A 16,848-nucleotide genomic window follows, 5' to 3' on the forward strand; every position below is an offset into this window, starting at 1 on the left:
CAGTTGGCTAAACGAGCAGGAATACCCGAATGTGGCATACATGGCTTGGCAGCTATGATGACCTCACTCTGTAAAATGAAGGCTAATAGTGCCTGGCATCTAGCTCACCCCTTCACTCCTTTTTCGGGCCATGACCCAACTCTGTGTGAGACTAGTAATGTGAGCCAGATTGACAACTACCCCTCCTCCTTCCGCCGTTGTCAGCGCACGTCGCTTGTATCCAGACTGACCTTTGAACCTTCTCAGTCACTAGGCTTTTGTAAACAGCGTGTCCCTGGAGGAGACGAGCAGCCGGTACCAGCTGAACACAGAGATCCCAGTCTACAGCTCAGACACTGGGCGCGCTCTCCCCCGGCACAGTCGGTGACAGAGCGCACCTCCCTCTCCCCGCAGGGCACCGGTCTCTCCTCCTCTGCCCGAGAGTTGCTTCCTCTGTCACTGATTCCAGTCAGTGCTCCCCGCTCACCATGCTGTCCTACCTGAAGTCTTTCCTGCCCAGCCTGCCCTGGGACATCTGGAGCTGCAGCCCCCTGGACTCCTTCCTGCAAGGTGAGGCGCGCGAGCCCTGTAGGCGCAGGTGAGAGGGGCGCGCAGACATGGCGGTGCTTTGAGGTGAACTGAGGAGGTAGCCTTCCTCAGGTAGGACCTCTTTAATCGTTTAACATAAAACACACCCAGAACACCCTGTGGAGCGTAGGTAGAGCTGTCAGGCATCAGCCCAGTGCCACGAATCGGGCCGTCAGTCAGCAGCACTGACTGACTGAGCTGTTATGGCCTACAAATCCCAGCATGCTTGATTGTTCTGTTTGCAGAAAAACACGGATTGGATGTAATTCTTTCGCTTCACAAGCAGTCAGTGGACAGCTTAGTCTTGGCTGTCCTCAGTGGCATAGTATAAGAATCCCCCGCCCCCCACCACCAACACCACCACCTTGCAGGACGCAATGAGGGCCGATCAGTCTCCCATGTCTCTCAGATATTGATTGCTTGGCCATGGGCGGAATGACTGGAAGGGGACGAAGGACTGGCTGCAGGGACACGCGTTATTCCCCTGACTGTCCACCGGATTGTACAGTCCTGCGAGGAGAATGTGCATTGTGTCCAAGAGCAGAAGGCATGTCTGCCTCTGGGGCACGGATTATCCAGGGTCTGACATGGCTCCCGTCTGAGGTGCAGCGCACACATACACTGTCACTAAGGCGGGCTGTTTGGCCTCGGTGGCCCCATGCTAGAAGGGGGACCTTCAGTCAGTTGTTGCATTTCAGTTTACATCACTAAGCATACTGCTGATTGATTGTAGGCCCAGGCCTGATGCACCTGTCTTTAATATATCTCCATTCACTCCAAGAATGAACTACAGGATGGCAGTAACAAGAGATGTCTGTGCCACCACCAAAACATTCCCCACATAGACCACACTCATAACCCACACCCTTTCAACCGAACACGGGAATTTATTATAAACTCATGTGTTAGACCGGACTCTAACACATTCCAGAAGAGAGTGGGAAACATCACTTTCCACTACTCTCCTCTAGGATATCATTTTTAACTAAAGCAGTGGCCTTCCTGAATAAAGTGTCTCTGGTACCACTAGCTTTATTTTATCTCACTTAGCTACGTCTACCCTGAATCCTGGCCCCATTCCCGCACTTCATCTACACGGCAGTTGGAAAAAGATCTCCGCCAAAGAGCCCCTCTATGAGGTGTTGCCCGTTGGGTATTGCACCGCCGACCCAACGAGGAGCAGGCCCAAATGATGAAGCATGACACCTGAAAGGGTGTGTGAGGGCATTAAATCCAACAAAATGGATTCCCAGGGTGACCACCAGGCTACCCTGTTCTAATCCACTTGCACTACAGACTGTACCAACACCTTTCTCTGTCATTAGGAACAACGCGACAATCTTTGTATTTTGTCAGTAGCTTTGCCAGTACGCCACTGCTCACTTACACACCAAAACACGTCCCCCATAGGCCACATTGAAATCCAACACGCACTTAACCAACTAGTCCCCCCATGGTGTAATGTGCTTCCTATCCTCTAAAGCGCTATAGCGCTTTCGTAAACCATATGAAGCACTTTAGAAATACTATGCAGTACCATACTTGTACGGCTAAACTACATGCCCTTCCATGCTTGTTGTCCGAAGTAGCAAAGCACAAGACTGGTTGAAAGGCGCCATAAATGTTTGGAGAAGTTGGCATCTATAGGTGAATAGACCTGGCAGTCGTCTGTACTGCATGGAGAAGAAAGGGGCTCCTACATCTGGCTGAAGGTCATAAAGTAGCTAAAGAAAATACCCTTTTTTTTTAAATGTTTTCCGGGTATACAGAGTACCGAGGAGCAAAATGGCATAGTGAACACTATAGGACAGGGAGCGCCCCATTGGCGAAATTACATTTTATCTGGGGATTCGAAACCCCTTGCCCCAGAGTTGATGACAGCTGTGGAGCTTGGACAGGTGCTCGAGGGGTTGGTCATGAACAGTTGCTTAGATAAATTGGCTTCAGGTATGTGGGGTGGCTAGAAACCACTTTTTGTTTTCCTATGAAGGCTGGTGTGTTGGAGCTAATGTACCTTGTCTGGTTAGTTTTCTTGCACCTATGCCCTTCCCAAGCCCTGTTTATCGTTTCATGGAAGACAATTCTTTGTTGAACCGCTTATCAGAGCCAGGACTGAATGATAGGAGGAAATCGATGGCCTCGGTGAATCATGCCTCCACTCTGGCAACAGTTCGTTCAGCGCCAGAAACATGCTTAATATCAGGCGCTGTGAGGGTCAGATTTCCTCAGCGTTGGTGAGGGATATGGTCTTTCGTTGAGGGGAGGGGTGTTGTGATCTGACTATTTTACTGGGCGTATATTTTAGTGACAGAGAAACTAAAAATAGGTTGGCAAGATGGTTACTCCTGCCAATTGTGTAGCGAAGTGCCAGCATATGTTCCTAGGGGGCAGTGCCTGCAGGCTGCAAGAAAAGATTCACTGGATCGGTCCGCGCTGGGAGCAAATAACGATTGGTCTCTTGGTGACCTTATCCCCCACCCCAGAAACTACGCGGCAGAATCTGTGCATGTAAAGAGGCTGGAAAGAATACATGCATTACCGGTGTGTTTTACATTGCATGCAATTTAATTGCAAGTTAGTCTTCATTCCAGCTTCTTAAACATGGATTTGGAAGGTAAAACCAGCTATGGTCGGACAGAGACGTCATGAGGTAATAGTATTTTCCAGTGCATTATTTCCCAACTATCCTGCGTATTATGCAAGTGCCTGCTGTCCCAGGTAGGGTGACCAACTGGCATTGGTGCAAATTCAGGACGGTGAGTGTAAAAATTCAGGACAAAGGGTCAAAATTCAGGACACAAATTCAGGACAGGAGGTCAAAATTCAGGACAAAACTTCAGGACAATAGGTACGTTTTACAGACACATCAGAGGTCGTGCAATAGTATATAAGTAAGCCCAGCCATTTCCAAACATATTCAACCATTTGCAAACTTATCCATCATGTATCCTTCCATCTATCATTTCACTCATCCATCCCTTCATCCATCCCCTCATCCATCCTTTCACTCATCCTCCATTATCCATCCATCCACCCTTTCACCCTATCCATCTGTACACTTATCCATCCACTCTTCATCCCATCCATCCATTCAGCCATTTACCCTTTCACCAATCCAGCCATCCTTTCACTTACTAATCCTTCCACCCATCCACTCTTTTAGTCATCCATCCATCCTCCCTTTCTCTCTCCATCGACCCTTTCACTTAGCCATCCTTCCTTCCATCCATCCATCCATCCACCCACCCATCCATCCATCCATCTACTCATCCACTCATGAATCCATCCATTGACCCTATCACTCATCCATCTATCATTTCACTCCTTCACACATCTATTCATCCTTTTGTCCATCTACCCTCCCTTTCACTCACTCATCCATCCTTACATCCACCCTTTCACTCATATGTCCATTCATCCACCCTTGCACTTATCAATCCATCAATTCATCCATCATTTCACTCATCCACCTACCCACCCATCATCCACCCAACCATCCACCATCCACCCACCCACTCATCCATCCTTTCACCCACCCACCATCCAATCCACTGATCCATCCTTTCACAGACCCACTCATCCATCCATCCATCCTTTCACCCACCCACCCACTCATCATCCATCCTTTCACCCACCCACTCATCATCCATCCATCCATCCTTTCACCCACCCACTCTCCATCCATCCTTTCACCCACCAACCCATCATCCATCCTTCCCCTCATCATCCATCCATCCTTCCCCTCATCATCCATCCATCCTTCCCCTCATCATCCATCCATCCATCCTTCCCCTCATCATCCATCCATCCTTCCCCTCATCATCCATCCATCCATCCTTCCCCTCATCATCCATCCATCATTTTCCCTCATCATCCATCCATTCTTTTCCCTCATCATCCATCAATCCATCCTTCTACCCACCCACTCATCATCCATCCATCCCTCCCCTCATCACCCATCCATCCTTCCCCTCATCATCCATCCTTTCACCCACCCCCTCATCATCCATCCATTCTCTCATCATCCATCCATCCATCCTTTCACCCACCCCCTCATCATCCATCCATCCACCCTTCCCCTCATCATCCATCCATCCACCCTTCCCCTCATCATCCATCCATCCACCCACCCCCTCATCATCCATCCATCCATCTACCCACCCACTCATCATCCATCCATCCTTCCCCTCATCATCCATCCATCCTTTCACCCACCCCCTCATCATCCATCCATTCCCTCATCATCCATCCATCCATCCTTTCACCCACCCCCTCATCATCCATCCATCCACCCTTCCCCTCATCATCCATCCATCCACCCTTCCCCTCATCATCCATCCATCCACCCTTCCCCTCATCATCCATCCTTTCACCCACCCCCTCATCATCCATCCATCCATCCATCCTTCCCCTCATCATCCATCCTTTCACCCACCCCCTCATCATCCATCCATTCTCTCATCATCCATCCATCCATCCTTTCACCCACCCCTCATCATCCATCCATCCACCCTTCCCCTCATCATCCATCCACCCTTCCCCTCATCATCCATCCTTTCACCCACCCCCTCATCATCCATCCATCCATCTACCCACCCACTCATCATCCATCCATCCTTCCCCTCATCATCCATCCATCCTTTCACCCACCCCCTCATCATCCATCCATTCCCTCATCATCCATCCATCCTTTCACCCACCCCCTCATCATCCATCCATCCACCATTCCCCTCATCATCCATCCATCCACCCTTCCCCTCATCATCCATCCATCCACCCTTCCCCTCATCATCCATCCTTTCACCCACCCCCTCATCATCCATCCATCCATCCATCCTTCCCCTCGTCATCCATCCATCCTTCCCCTCATCATTCATCCTTCCCCTCATCATCCATCCTTCCCCTCATCATCCATCCATCCATCCATCCATCCATCCATCCATCCATCCATCCTTTCACCCACCCACCCATCCATCCATCCTTCCCCTCTATCCATTCCCTCATCCATCCATCCTTCCCCTCATCCATCCTTCCTTTCATCCATCACCCATCCTTCCCCTCACCCATCCATCCATCCCATCCATTTATCCTTCCCCTCATCCATCAATCCATCCATCCATCCTTCCTTCTCCTCATCCATCCCCTCCATCCTTCCCCTCATCCATCCATCCTTCCCCTCCATCCATCCATCCATCCCCTCCATCCATCCATCCTTCTCCTCATCCATCATCCATCTTTCCCCTCATCCATCATCCAGCTACCCTTCCACCCATACATCCAGCTATTTACATTTTCTCTCCATCCTTCCCCTCACTCATCAATCCATCCATCCTCTCTCATTATCCATTTTTTCAATCTTTCATTCACCCTTTCACTAATTCATCCAGCCATTCACCCATCCCTTCACTTACTTACTCGCCCACCTTTCCATATTAATTTTGAGCTGAGCCCTTTTGAGAAGAGGCCCGTCAAGAACTTCACCCTCGCTGCAGGAGCCATTCCAGGACTGGGACAGAAGCCACCGAGGGCGGAGACAGGATCCACCACAGGGGGGGACAAGAGCCATCACAGGCAGGGGTGGACTGGAGCCACAACATTGGGGGACAGGAGCCATCACAGGCGGGGGGTGGACTGGAGCCACCACATGGGGGGACAGGAGCCATCACTGAGGGGAGGGCAGGAGCCATCACAGGAGAGGGAACAGGATCCACCAGGGTGGGCACGGGGGTGGGCATGCAGTATTCTAGTATCATCTTGGGCGCCTCGCCCCCTCCTGCACAAGACAATGAGAAGACAGGCTCTCTGTCCAAAATGCCATCCCCTACTGTGATGTACAGTACTTACAGGAGATACTCTAAGAGAACTGATTGAACTAATTGTCCTCCATACTTTGTTAATCAGTGTGGGTGCGATTGTGCCATTTCTTTATTGTATTACATTATAGACTGCATGTTTGAAGAACCGAGGTTTGCTTACAATTTAGTGACAGTAATTACGCTCTGAGAAGAGAACCACGTTCTGGCTCGGTGTAATCAGGGGTGTAATCTGGCCGAGTCTAGGATGTTTGGGGCCCTGGGTAGAAATGGAATGTGTGAGCCCCCCTCTAAATAGCAGAGACATGACACATTCAGGGCTGTTTGCATGTGAATAGATGTCGCTGCTCCTGAACCTGCAGCCCCTCCCTCTCAGTCACCTTCCAAGCACCTCTTAACAGGTCATCAAGGGCTGGAGGTGTGAGGGTTGCCATCCCGCTGTGCCTCTCCAATGCTGCTGAGTATCTGAAGAGCTTTGGTGCAGCATTGGAGTCAAGAAGGGAGGTGGGTGCAAGCTGTGCCGGCTTTAAGGTGGGGCAACCGGTGCCCTGTTAAAATGACGGACAAATGGCGTCCGTTAAAGAATCCTTCACGGACAACGGACAGACGGCCGAAATTACGGACTGTCCGTGAAATTTACGGACGGTTGGTCACCTAAGTCCCAGGCAGTGCCTTTATATGGGCGCGCTGGGCACAGTGGGACAGTGCGTCTTATTCCAGTCAATGCGCTCCTCTCCGTGCAGGGGTGAAGCGCATTACTGAAAGGCGGACCAGCTGTTTGAAGCCACCCACCTCCTTTTAACCGAGGCAGCAGGTCTGACGTCACATTTAAGGGGGATGACGACAGGTTCCCGGGTCCCCACATGGACCCCTCTGATGAGGCATTCTTAGGGGTCTTACCAACTGCGCCAACTGTTTGTGGCACAGTCAGTGTGCTTCCTGACAGCCTCTCTGCCTCCGCCCCAGAGTGTCTATATTATGGCGCAGGCACAAAGGCAAAGGATTCCCTCGGTTGCATTGTGCTACTGCCCTGTGGGTGCAAGAAGCGAGCACATACGCCTATTGCGTCCATTGGACATTAGGCAATAGAGCTCCAGGTAATAACATTCCCAAGAATGCATACATTGGGGATGAGAAGGTTGAGGAGGTAGGCAGTAAAAGCTCCCACAAAAGTTGCACATTGAGATGTGGGGGATTTCCAAATGAGCCGACATGATAAAGTTCTATGGGGGTTTGGTTGGACCTGACCAATAAGGTTTCACACTCTACTGCCACACAAGGTGGGATGACATGTGCATGGTTCTTGTGGGTTACGGCATTCCCTTCCACCTTTTATCTGTAGCAGCTTCATGTGCTACTGGTTGATATCTGCACTGTGCCAGATGACCCTCATGAAGAGGAGGTCTGGGTTGCTGTACAGGATTAAATCATGAGTGTACTGTATGTTTTTGCGGGGGAAATGTTACATTGATGAAAGTGCATTTAAGCATTCATCCTGTTGAATTATTTTTGGTTTTGTATAGCGTGAACCAGACTCATCAGAGTGCTTTATTTATGAAATATATACATACCCGAACAGTTGTTAACCTGTGGAAGTTGTCCTATACATAGTAATACTCAAAGGTAAACAGAAGAATGTACTTTACAGACATCGAGGTAACAATAGCATACAGGGATAGACTCAATAAATCGAAACGCTTAGACTGAAATCTCATTTAGTGTCCACCTCAGTTAAACTGTGTTGTGCCCATCAGTTTACAGGGGAGTGTTATCATGGGAGCCGAGTGGCAGATTATAGTTCTTACCCACAGCCTACCGACATTTTGTGACATCTGTCTCTTTCATTGTATTTTGGTAACCCGAATTGTGTAATGGTTCATCACTATCACAAGTATTCCACATGGAGTAACCAAAAGAAGATACCAAACCGCAATGCGGGAGAACTCGAGACAAAATCGTGCTATGAGTGTTAGGTGGAGTAGGGAAGAGGACAAAAATCATGAGGAATTGAAACCAAACCTCAGTGCCAAAGAAGAAGCTGCATTAAAAATGGTAATGCAATGTTGGATATCACTAGGGGATCCGATGCAACTTCAGTTTCACAGCATCACTACGCCCTTTCACTCTCTAGAAAGAAGGGAGCTCGCATACAATCATGGCATCCGGCTGGTTTTAGGACCTCATCTTTAGGACCTCATTTTAGGATGTCATCTCCGTCATTCAGTTTCAATGCTTCGTAGGGTGTGTGTCCTGAATATCAACCCAAGAAAATCAGTGGGAGACAATACAGAGGACAAAACATAAAAAAAAATATGTTGACAGGTAAGTGAGTCTAGCGCCTTAACTGCGGCTGCAATCCCACTGCGGTGTGGGCGTTCTAAAGGGTGGGCGGGGCTGCGACGGCCAACGGTCGTTCACAGCACCAGGGAGGGAGTGCTCCCGTCGGCCATTGGCTGACGGGAGCACGGAAGGGGCTAGATGCTCTATACATAGCTCCACATATATGCACCTAGGTGATACATATGTCTTCAAGGTACGTAGATGTGAAGTTAGAAATAGTAAGTCTATACTTCCCTATATGCACTTACTTTTCAATAATTTGTCCCTTGATAGTTTGTCCACGATATTCTGGAGGTCGATATTCAGTAGTACAATCATTTGAGAGCTTACCATTTTCCACCATCTCCAAAATACAAATCTTTGTAATTTACCATTAAGTCACAATCTATTTTCTCTGGTGGCTTGTGACATCCTTGGTACCAAACACTTCATAGAGAATGTCCAACGATACAGTCTTCCGAAAGCCATAACCATTTGTCTCCTCTGTTTCTAACCTGAACTCCACTCTTCCGTATCCTGTGTGGGACAAGACTACATGTTGTGCAGTAGGTCACAGTAAGCAGGGGACATCTGCAGTTAGTGCATCTCTTGTGAAGCCAGCTTATTGAAGACAATTAGGCATCCAATGACAGCCCTGTAGAATCTTAAAAACTGAAATACAGAATATCCTCATTGAGATCTTGACTTTGTCATTTGTCAGCAGAATAGCCGATCTCTCTATGAGATATATCTTCAGAAGAAGTGTTCCCCCTGTCTCTCAAAGCTTTCTAAAACTGATCAGAATGAAGAGCAGCAACCCACAGAGTCCTGAAACACGGCCCCTACATTTCCAAAGAGCTTGTGAATCGGTGAGGATTGCAGCTTTCAGGATGGTTTTTCCTAAAGGACTCTTCAAACAGTGAGTTAGTTACAAGTACCTCCACCATTGTAAGGATACAAGGTAATATTCCAACTGCAGTCCTGAAAGGATAGTATGTGACCTTGGTAAAAAAAAAAATCCTATATTTTAAGGATGCCCTTAGAGGATCACACAAAGAAAGTTGAAGTGTTGTCTTGCATTTTGAATTCTTTGGGTAGTGGGTTAGTAATTGAGATGGCGACACTGCAGGTGTTAAAGTGCTGTGGGAGTGAGAGACGAGTAGAAATAAGGTGCAGTGGCTGGAATAACAGCAGGGAAGAAAAAGCAGTTGAGAGTAACGAAGGAAAACATTTTGTCTTTAGAATTTGCTGGCAGAGGGTGGAAGCTGTTGGGCAAAAACTCTCCCTGGAAAAATAGCACAGAGATGAGATCAAGCATCCCTTACTCACTGCTTAGTCCACATGTAAAGGAGATTCTGATGAGCCCAGACAATAGAAACAGGAGCAGAACATCTCTGGAAGATCACAGATTGGAGATCCTTCCGGAAAATATACTTAGAGGGGTGATGATTCAACATGGGAGTGTTTGTAAAACAAGGATACAGAAAAAGAGAGCTAAGAGTGGCACTTTTACCTGAATATCACGTAATCAAAAGTTTGGAGAAAATTTGGAGTGGCACAAATAGAAATAAATTCTAAATATTTGAATCTTGAAAAGTAGAGTAGAGACAGACGGCTTCTGCAAGGCAATGGAGACATGCCTTTGGGGAGTAAAACACGCTAGAAAGTGAGGTCAGATTATTTCACATAAGAATCACATGAAACCAACATAAAGGCTGCTGCTTGTTGTAAAGGCGAAAAAAGTGCTCATACAGTGCATCAGTTGAGGAAAGTAATTCAATTCGCAAAGATAAAAACTGAAAAATCGTTTCACAGAAACATATTCAGCCTGTACTATATCCAAAGTCCGGTGGAGAGTGGAAGAGATATACTTTTCTAAATATGTACAATCTGGGATTATTAATTTGTTTGTCTGAGACAGGCGTTCTTTAAATCATTTTGACATAGTAATTATGTGAAACGAGAATAACAAATATCAATTACTTTTACACTAAGGATCAGCCATTATGTTTGTTTCATGGGATTCTGATATGAAATAATTGAATACATCAAAGGGTTGTGAAACCAAGACCTATTTGTGCTCTGTCATTTATAATGAATATTTCTACTTAATCAAAGATATCTAAAAAGGATTTTATATCCTTTTTGTATAACGACAAAAGGGATTGTCTACATAGAACTATATGTTTTTGCTCCAATAGAACCAATTGTGTTTTATATCCTGCATTAACTAAATACAAACCACTTTCAGGGAGGTAAAATTCAAAATAGCAGTTCTGAGAATTGGCACTGGGAGGAATAGAAAGTGGCATCACCAAGAGGTAAGGCCCACCCAAATGGCACATGAGCACGCTGCTGGAGAAACAATTCATAGTCACAATTTTTCAATTTAAATGGCAATAATTTCGAAGGAGTGAAAGTGGCACAATTCTGTGAATCAAGATCCAGATAGGCACTGTTCAGAGGAGCCCAATTCACAAATAGATGACCAGTAAAGTAGACGTGGAGTGCGCCATTGAGAAATGCACTATTCACAGGGCCATAATGTAGAGACACTCTCTTCAGAAAAGTACAATTCAGAGAGATAAGGAAGAAATGCATTTTCTCTGTAAAGCACTGTGACACTTCGTAATGCATGGATCTCAGCTTGATTTAGCAATTGGACAGCCCAGCAAAGGCTTCCCAGCCTAAATGGATGGTTCTTATACTTTGCTCATGCAATTAGTTTGCGTATCCATTTAGACAAAGTTTACATTTTCGAATATGTACAACCCCTAAATACATTGAACGATTTTAGGGAGCAATAACTAAGAAATGCATAAAATGTGGACTGTTCTAGATCTCAGTTCCTCAGATTACAATGAAGATTTGTCCTGCTTGGCGGTGCCAGCCAGGCGGCAGATATAATTCAGTGACTTTCAGGGGTTTCAGTAGAAAGAGGCACTAGTGTAGATGCATAGAGGTTGATGGTGGATACTGGTCACCTTGCTCAACATTCAGTCCATTTCACTTTTTTTCTGCAATAATCTACTGATTTTGACCACACACTATCTCATAAAATATCGAACTTCCACCAGGAATAGAAACTAAGCAAAATGTTTCTCTCTTCATATAGACAAAGGCTCCAATAACAATTTAGGAGTAAACATGTGCATAGATTTGGGGTGATTTCTCTGCACATGTATACACCCAGTACAAGTTAAACTCCACAGAATTGGAAATAGGTGCAGACCTGGTTTTAAGCCACATAGAATTTCCAATTCTGTGGGGTTCATCACTCCAATTTGCTATCTCAAAGCAGGTGGTAAATGAGAGCAGGAGCTTCCGTGCGGGGAAAAGGTGGCGGTAAGAGGGTTAGGAGTATACGAGAGGGAAAAGGAAGATTAATTCTGGTGGGGGGGGGGAGTATTAAATTCTCCCCCCTTTCCATAGACAAAGCGCGAGCCGGAGCGGTGGAACGAAGCTTGGCCGCTGAGCCAAAGCTTCGTACGATTTTACCCACCGGAATTACTGGCTGGTAAAGTCAGTTCTTTGCTCCAGCTCGAGTGAAACTAGGCGCAGAAACACAAGACCAGCAGTGGTCAGGGAGAGTGGTACCCCCGGGTGGGATACTTATGGCTTTTTTTTTTTTATCTCCATCTGTATTTATCCATATTTATTTTTTGGCCATCTTATTGGTATTTATCCATATTTATTTTGTGTTTTGTGAATGTATGGATTCCTAAAATTGTATATTTCCACATATATTTAACTGATAAACATGCACTCATACTTTGCTGACTGCCACATTTTAGCAAATTAAGCTGCCAAATGTAGCAAAACACTATACCTACAGGTAATTATCAGCATTATAATGCAAATATATTTAACATATGGCTCCATTTAGGGAAATCTCCACTTGTTTTTAAGTTCCGATGCTGTCTATCTTCTCAGCTGTTGTCCTGGAAATTACGAAAAACAGCAGGGCGAGGCGCCACAAAGAATCACAATTTTCAATATTTTTCTGCTTTTAAAAATAAAACAAGACACGAAACGCATTGTTTTCTGTCTGTATTTATCTGTAAAAATCAGTAAAAATGGAAAACTGGGAGCCCTACTCTTTATCAGTTGCAAAGAACCTTTGTATACTTTTGAATTCTGTTATGCACTTGCCACGCTTCGAGTTGTAATGTGAGGATGCACCAAATGTCATTTTTTCTGAGACTAAGATTTTAATTAACATTATGTGGTTTACAATAACTAAACTTATATGACAAATGACATTTTAAAAATAAATAATTTAACTGCCCAACCCTAATATCCTTAATCCATCATCATCCATGTTCCTCTTTATCTAACTCCATACTGATACAACCTAATTCACTTAAAAAAATATATACTTTTACTGTAATCTTCAATTTTAACAACTAAATATTGATTAAAACCAATACACAACTTCGCAATTGATTGCCACCTACACTCCCCCACCCAGGTTGAATTTACACATTTTAATAAATCCATTGCCTTTATCCCTCTAAGTGTCTCTTAACCTTACTCTGGTGAACTGGACTTATTTCTGTTTAGCCCAGCACCATGTGGTGTTACTCACCAGTTCTGTCTGATTGGGACTTTAACTCTACGTAATGGGGAATAACAGAAGAGCTGGATTTACCAGACGGAATCCCTAATTCTGTCAGGTGTAAAGCACACACATTAGCTACCTTCTGAGAGCAGGGGATACACGTGGGCCAGGAGGGCTAGTGTGAGGCAAAGATGGAAGAAAAGGAGTGGGGCGGAGGGCCAAGGAAAGGGGCGGATGAGGCCTGGAATGGGGCATCCTCTTTGCCATCCAAGGAGGTTGGGCATGTCCAAGGGTTAAGTAAGGCCTTCATTTGCAGCCCAAGTTGAAGGTGATTTTACTAAGCAGATTTACTGCGCAGTTAAATCGAATCCGTGGTTCCCTCAGACGAGGAAGCCCAGTGCGGGAATACTGGGCCAGTCGTTATCAGGTGGAGCAGTGACTCACCTGGGGATATGGCTCAGCTCAACTCGTAGTCAGGTCCTTACCCTTAATTTGTATGTCACAATGCATTTTTACTGATGATTTTAAAAAAAATTAAACTTTTTTTTTTTTAGAGTGACCTCAAAATAAAATGTTTTATGACTTTTTGTCTTCACAGCCTGCTTATTATATTATTTTTATTCATGGACATTTTCTCATCATAATAGCATAATATACTGTAGCACACCTGCTAAATGCTCCGCAGTGTCAAGAAAATTCACAATGTTTGTTCCATAATTAATGCCATTTTTGGTGCATTTTTGTTTGCCTCTCCTTAACAATATTTTCTGTCCAGTGTATTTACATTGGAAGCCAGAAAATAATTTGGCTTTTTAGTTGTGATACATTTATGTCTTTTCTTTTGTTTTTTGTTAGCCCAGGGCGGCTTCAAGAAGACCCATTTGTGTTTTTTTTTAAATGACAATATGAAGAAATGCTTCATAAATATTCACTTTGACTCCTTGCTTGTAAACATACCTGGAAACACAACCACCCCGAGTCTTTGGGATTCCCAAAGTGTTGGGGTGGCGACTCACGGCCCAAAAATAATTTGCAGAAGTAATGTTTAGGAGATCCCTCTCCTCATTCCCAACTTTATTATGTTTCCTCACCTTGTTTCTGACCTCAGCTAAGGGTACAGACATAATCACTTTTTCCAGATTCACTGGTCTTATGTGAAACAGACTATCCCTGCTACATTTCCAACTTGCCTTTTTACTGGGGAGTGAAAGAGCCTTTTACAAAGCTCCTCCAAACCTACAACATATCTTCATACTTTAGCAGCCCTGCGAAGTGTCACACATCTGGGGTTAGAATAACATTAATGTAAGAAATCGCCACATTGGTGGGGTTTCTTAGTCATGTCAGCTCTGTGAGCTGTGAGCTGTGAGAACGTGCACATGGGGTTGTTTGCGATACAGGTATTGCCACCACTAGAAATCCCAGCTCAGAGTTCTACATTTGACACACCTTTGAGCTTGGGGGCTAAATTCAAACTTTACTCGCTGTATTATGGAAGTGTCGAGCCAGAGCAGGGCAGTCTTTATCGATAGAACCAGTTGGATGTTCCCATAAGATGGCGGTGCCTTCGTCAACACCTGGAGTGGCCTATAGTCAGCACATGAGGTAGCACGACATTGAACTTGACAGTGAGAGATAAAATCCAACATCTGCAGGTTAAAGGACACGAATGACTCACTTCTAAGAGCACCCTTGATATACTGAACGGGATGTTCTTAACTAACTTGGAGAACGTCATACCATAGACTGAAATCCATGGTTTCAGCTGTTTTTGTTTCTTTTCATGCTGGAAATACTCGGACATTACTTGTGTGATATGCCGGTATCTTCAATGCCCTTTAATTGATTTCTTAACTGCATATTCATTAATCTGACAAAAAAAGGTTTATCCTTCAGGAACCCTTTCTGCCATTTCAAGCAATGGGCCAACGCCGCAAGCGTGGACATGGATTTTGAACTTTAGAGTCAACATCGTTCCAAGGTTTCACAACCCAAAGAGTAGCTGCTTTCATTGTTACATACACAATAAAATTCGAAGGGTTAAGAGTCCAGCTTGTTACTCTTCAAAGCCAAATATACCTTTCTGTTTCGCCAACCTCTATTGTAGGCTGATGCGTTTGCGTATAGTCTGCTGAGGCTCACCCAATCTGATACTCGCTTGATCAATTGACCTTAGCAAAGAGAGAATATACTCATTGGTCTGTTTTCAGTGTTCTCCACTGAACTACTCAAGCATTCAGATGATTGACATGATGGACACCGTCCTGCCTCACGTGACATAAATATGATATTGGTACACAACTGGCAGAACAAAAACTTATCGTCCTTTCTGAAGCCAGAACACAGTACTGCTGAAGATCCGTGTACCACAGCCAGGAGGAATGAAAATAAAAAATATGATGAAATAACACATGTGGGAAGGTGTATATTTTCCAGGCTACGTCCCAGACTGTGCGCAGGTTTATAGGACGTTTATAGGACAAATCACCCCACAAGCAGCAATCGGAATTTGCATGCTGCTCTCTTTATCTCTTAACAATGAGGCTTTGATCCAACAGTAAACATCTGTGCCAAAATCAAAGAGTTCGCAGACTTTGACCCATATTCAAAGATAAATGGGCAAACAGTCTGACTATAAAGGGAATGACTTACTTCCGGGAGGTTACAGGAAGGAAGAAAAGCATGCAGGCTAGAAAAAGGTCAATGCCGGAAACACAGAGATGAGATTAGCTGGTTAACAGAAGAAGGAACTGCAGGGGTCTGTGCATCCAATTGCGAACCTTTTTTAAAAATGTTTTTAATTAAAACAAATGTGCCATTTGATGGACGCTTAGTATCAGTATAGCCAGGGTTGATCTGTAAACTGCAGTCAGCCCCAGTAAAAAAGCCTTTTTTTAACAGTACAAACTTGGCCCAAGGTCATTAAAGCAATTTACATGAGCACCACATTATATACCACAAAGTCGGATTTTTTTAGGTTTGGGAGATTGAGAGGTTGATGCCGGGATTCAAACCTGGTGCGCCCCAAAGTCGGCAGCTCTGCCACATCTCCTCCAGGTGATGCTGCTAGTTCAGATTAGCCCCAGGCTATACGAGGCTGAAGTATAACTGGGGAATTCGAGCTTTTATAGTTGGGACATTTTTTCTTTTTTTCAATTTGTATAGCGCCTATGTGACCTGTATGTATTGTACAGCTTTATATGAGCACCAATTGCCTTACACAAGGTCACATTCATTTTTCTTTTTGTTTATGCGCAGGGAGATTTAATGATTTCCCCAGAATCACAGGGTGTTGAGCTGACGCCGAGATTCTAACCTGGTTCCCCAGTTCCACAGTTGGCAAGTCTGGCCTTATGCCACAAATGGGCCCCCCCCCCCCCAATTGTTTGCACACCAGGTGGGCACTCATATTATAGAATGAACTGTTGAAACGTCTGAGGCCACCTCTATATTACTCATCTAACACAAGTGCACATTTTGAGCCTACTCTATCTCAAGGGCTGTGTCTTCATTTGTATTGGGGTGCTTCTCCTTTTTTGCCGCTGTCACATTACTGAGGTAGGCGCTAGGGTAAACTGGATCTATGGA

At 45.2% G+C, this 16,848-nt stretch overlaps 1 protein-coding gene across 1 annotated transcript in view; it reads left to right on the top strand.

The window, feature by feature from the left end:
* The first annotated feature begins 236 nt into the window (after nucleotides 1–236).
* The window catches only part of TMEM82 (transmembrane protein 82), a 108,522-nt gene continuing 91,910 nt past the window's right edge, over nucleotides 237–16,848 (top strand). Inside the window, exon 1 of the mRNA XM_078642524.1 lies at nucleotides 237–549. Within this exon, the coding sequence (XP_078498650.1) occupies nucleotides 468–549 (82 nt within the window). The 5' untranslated portion in view covers nucleotides 237–467. The remainder of the gene's footprint in view (nucleotides 550–16,848) is intronic.

Source organism: Lissotriton helveticus, chromosome 5_1 (genome assembly GCF_964261635.1).
Source record: "Lissotriton helveticus chromosome 5_1, aLisHel1.1, whole genome shotgun sequence".
Classification (NCBI taxonomy): Eukaryota; Metazoa; Chordata; class Amphibia; order Caudata; family Salamandridae; genus Lissotriton; species Lissotriton helveticus.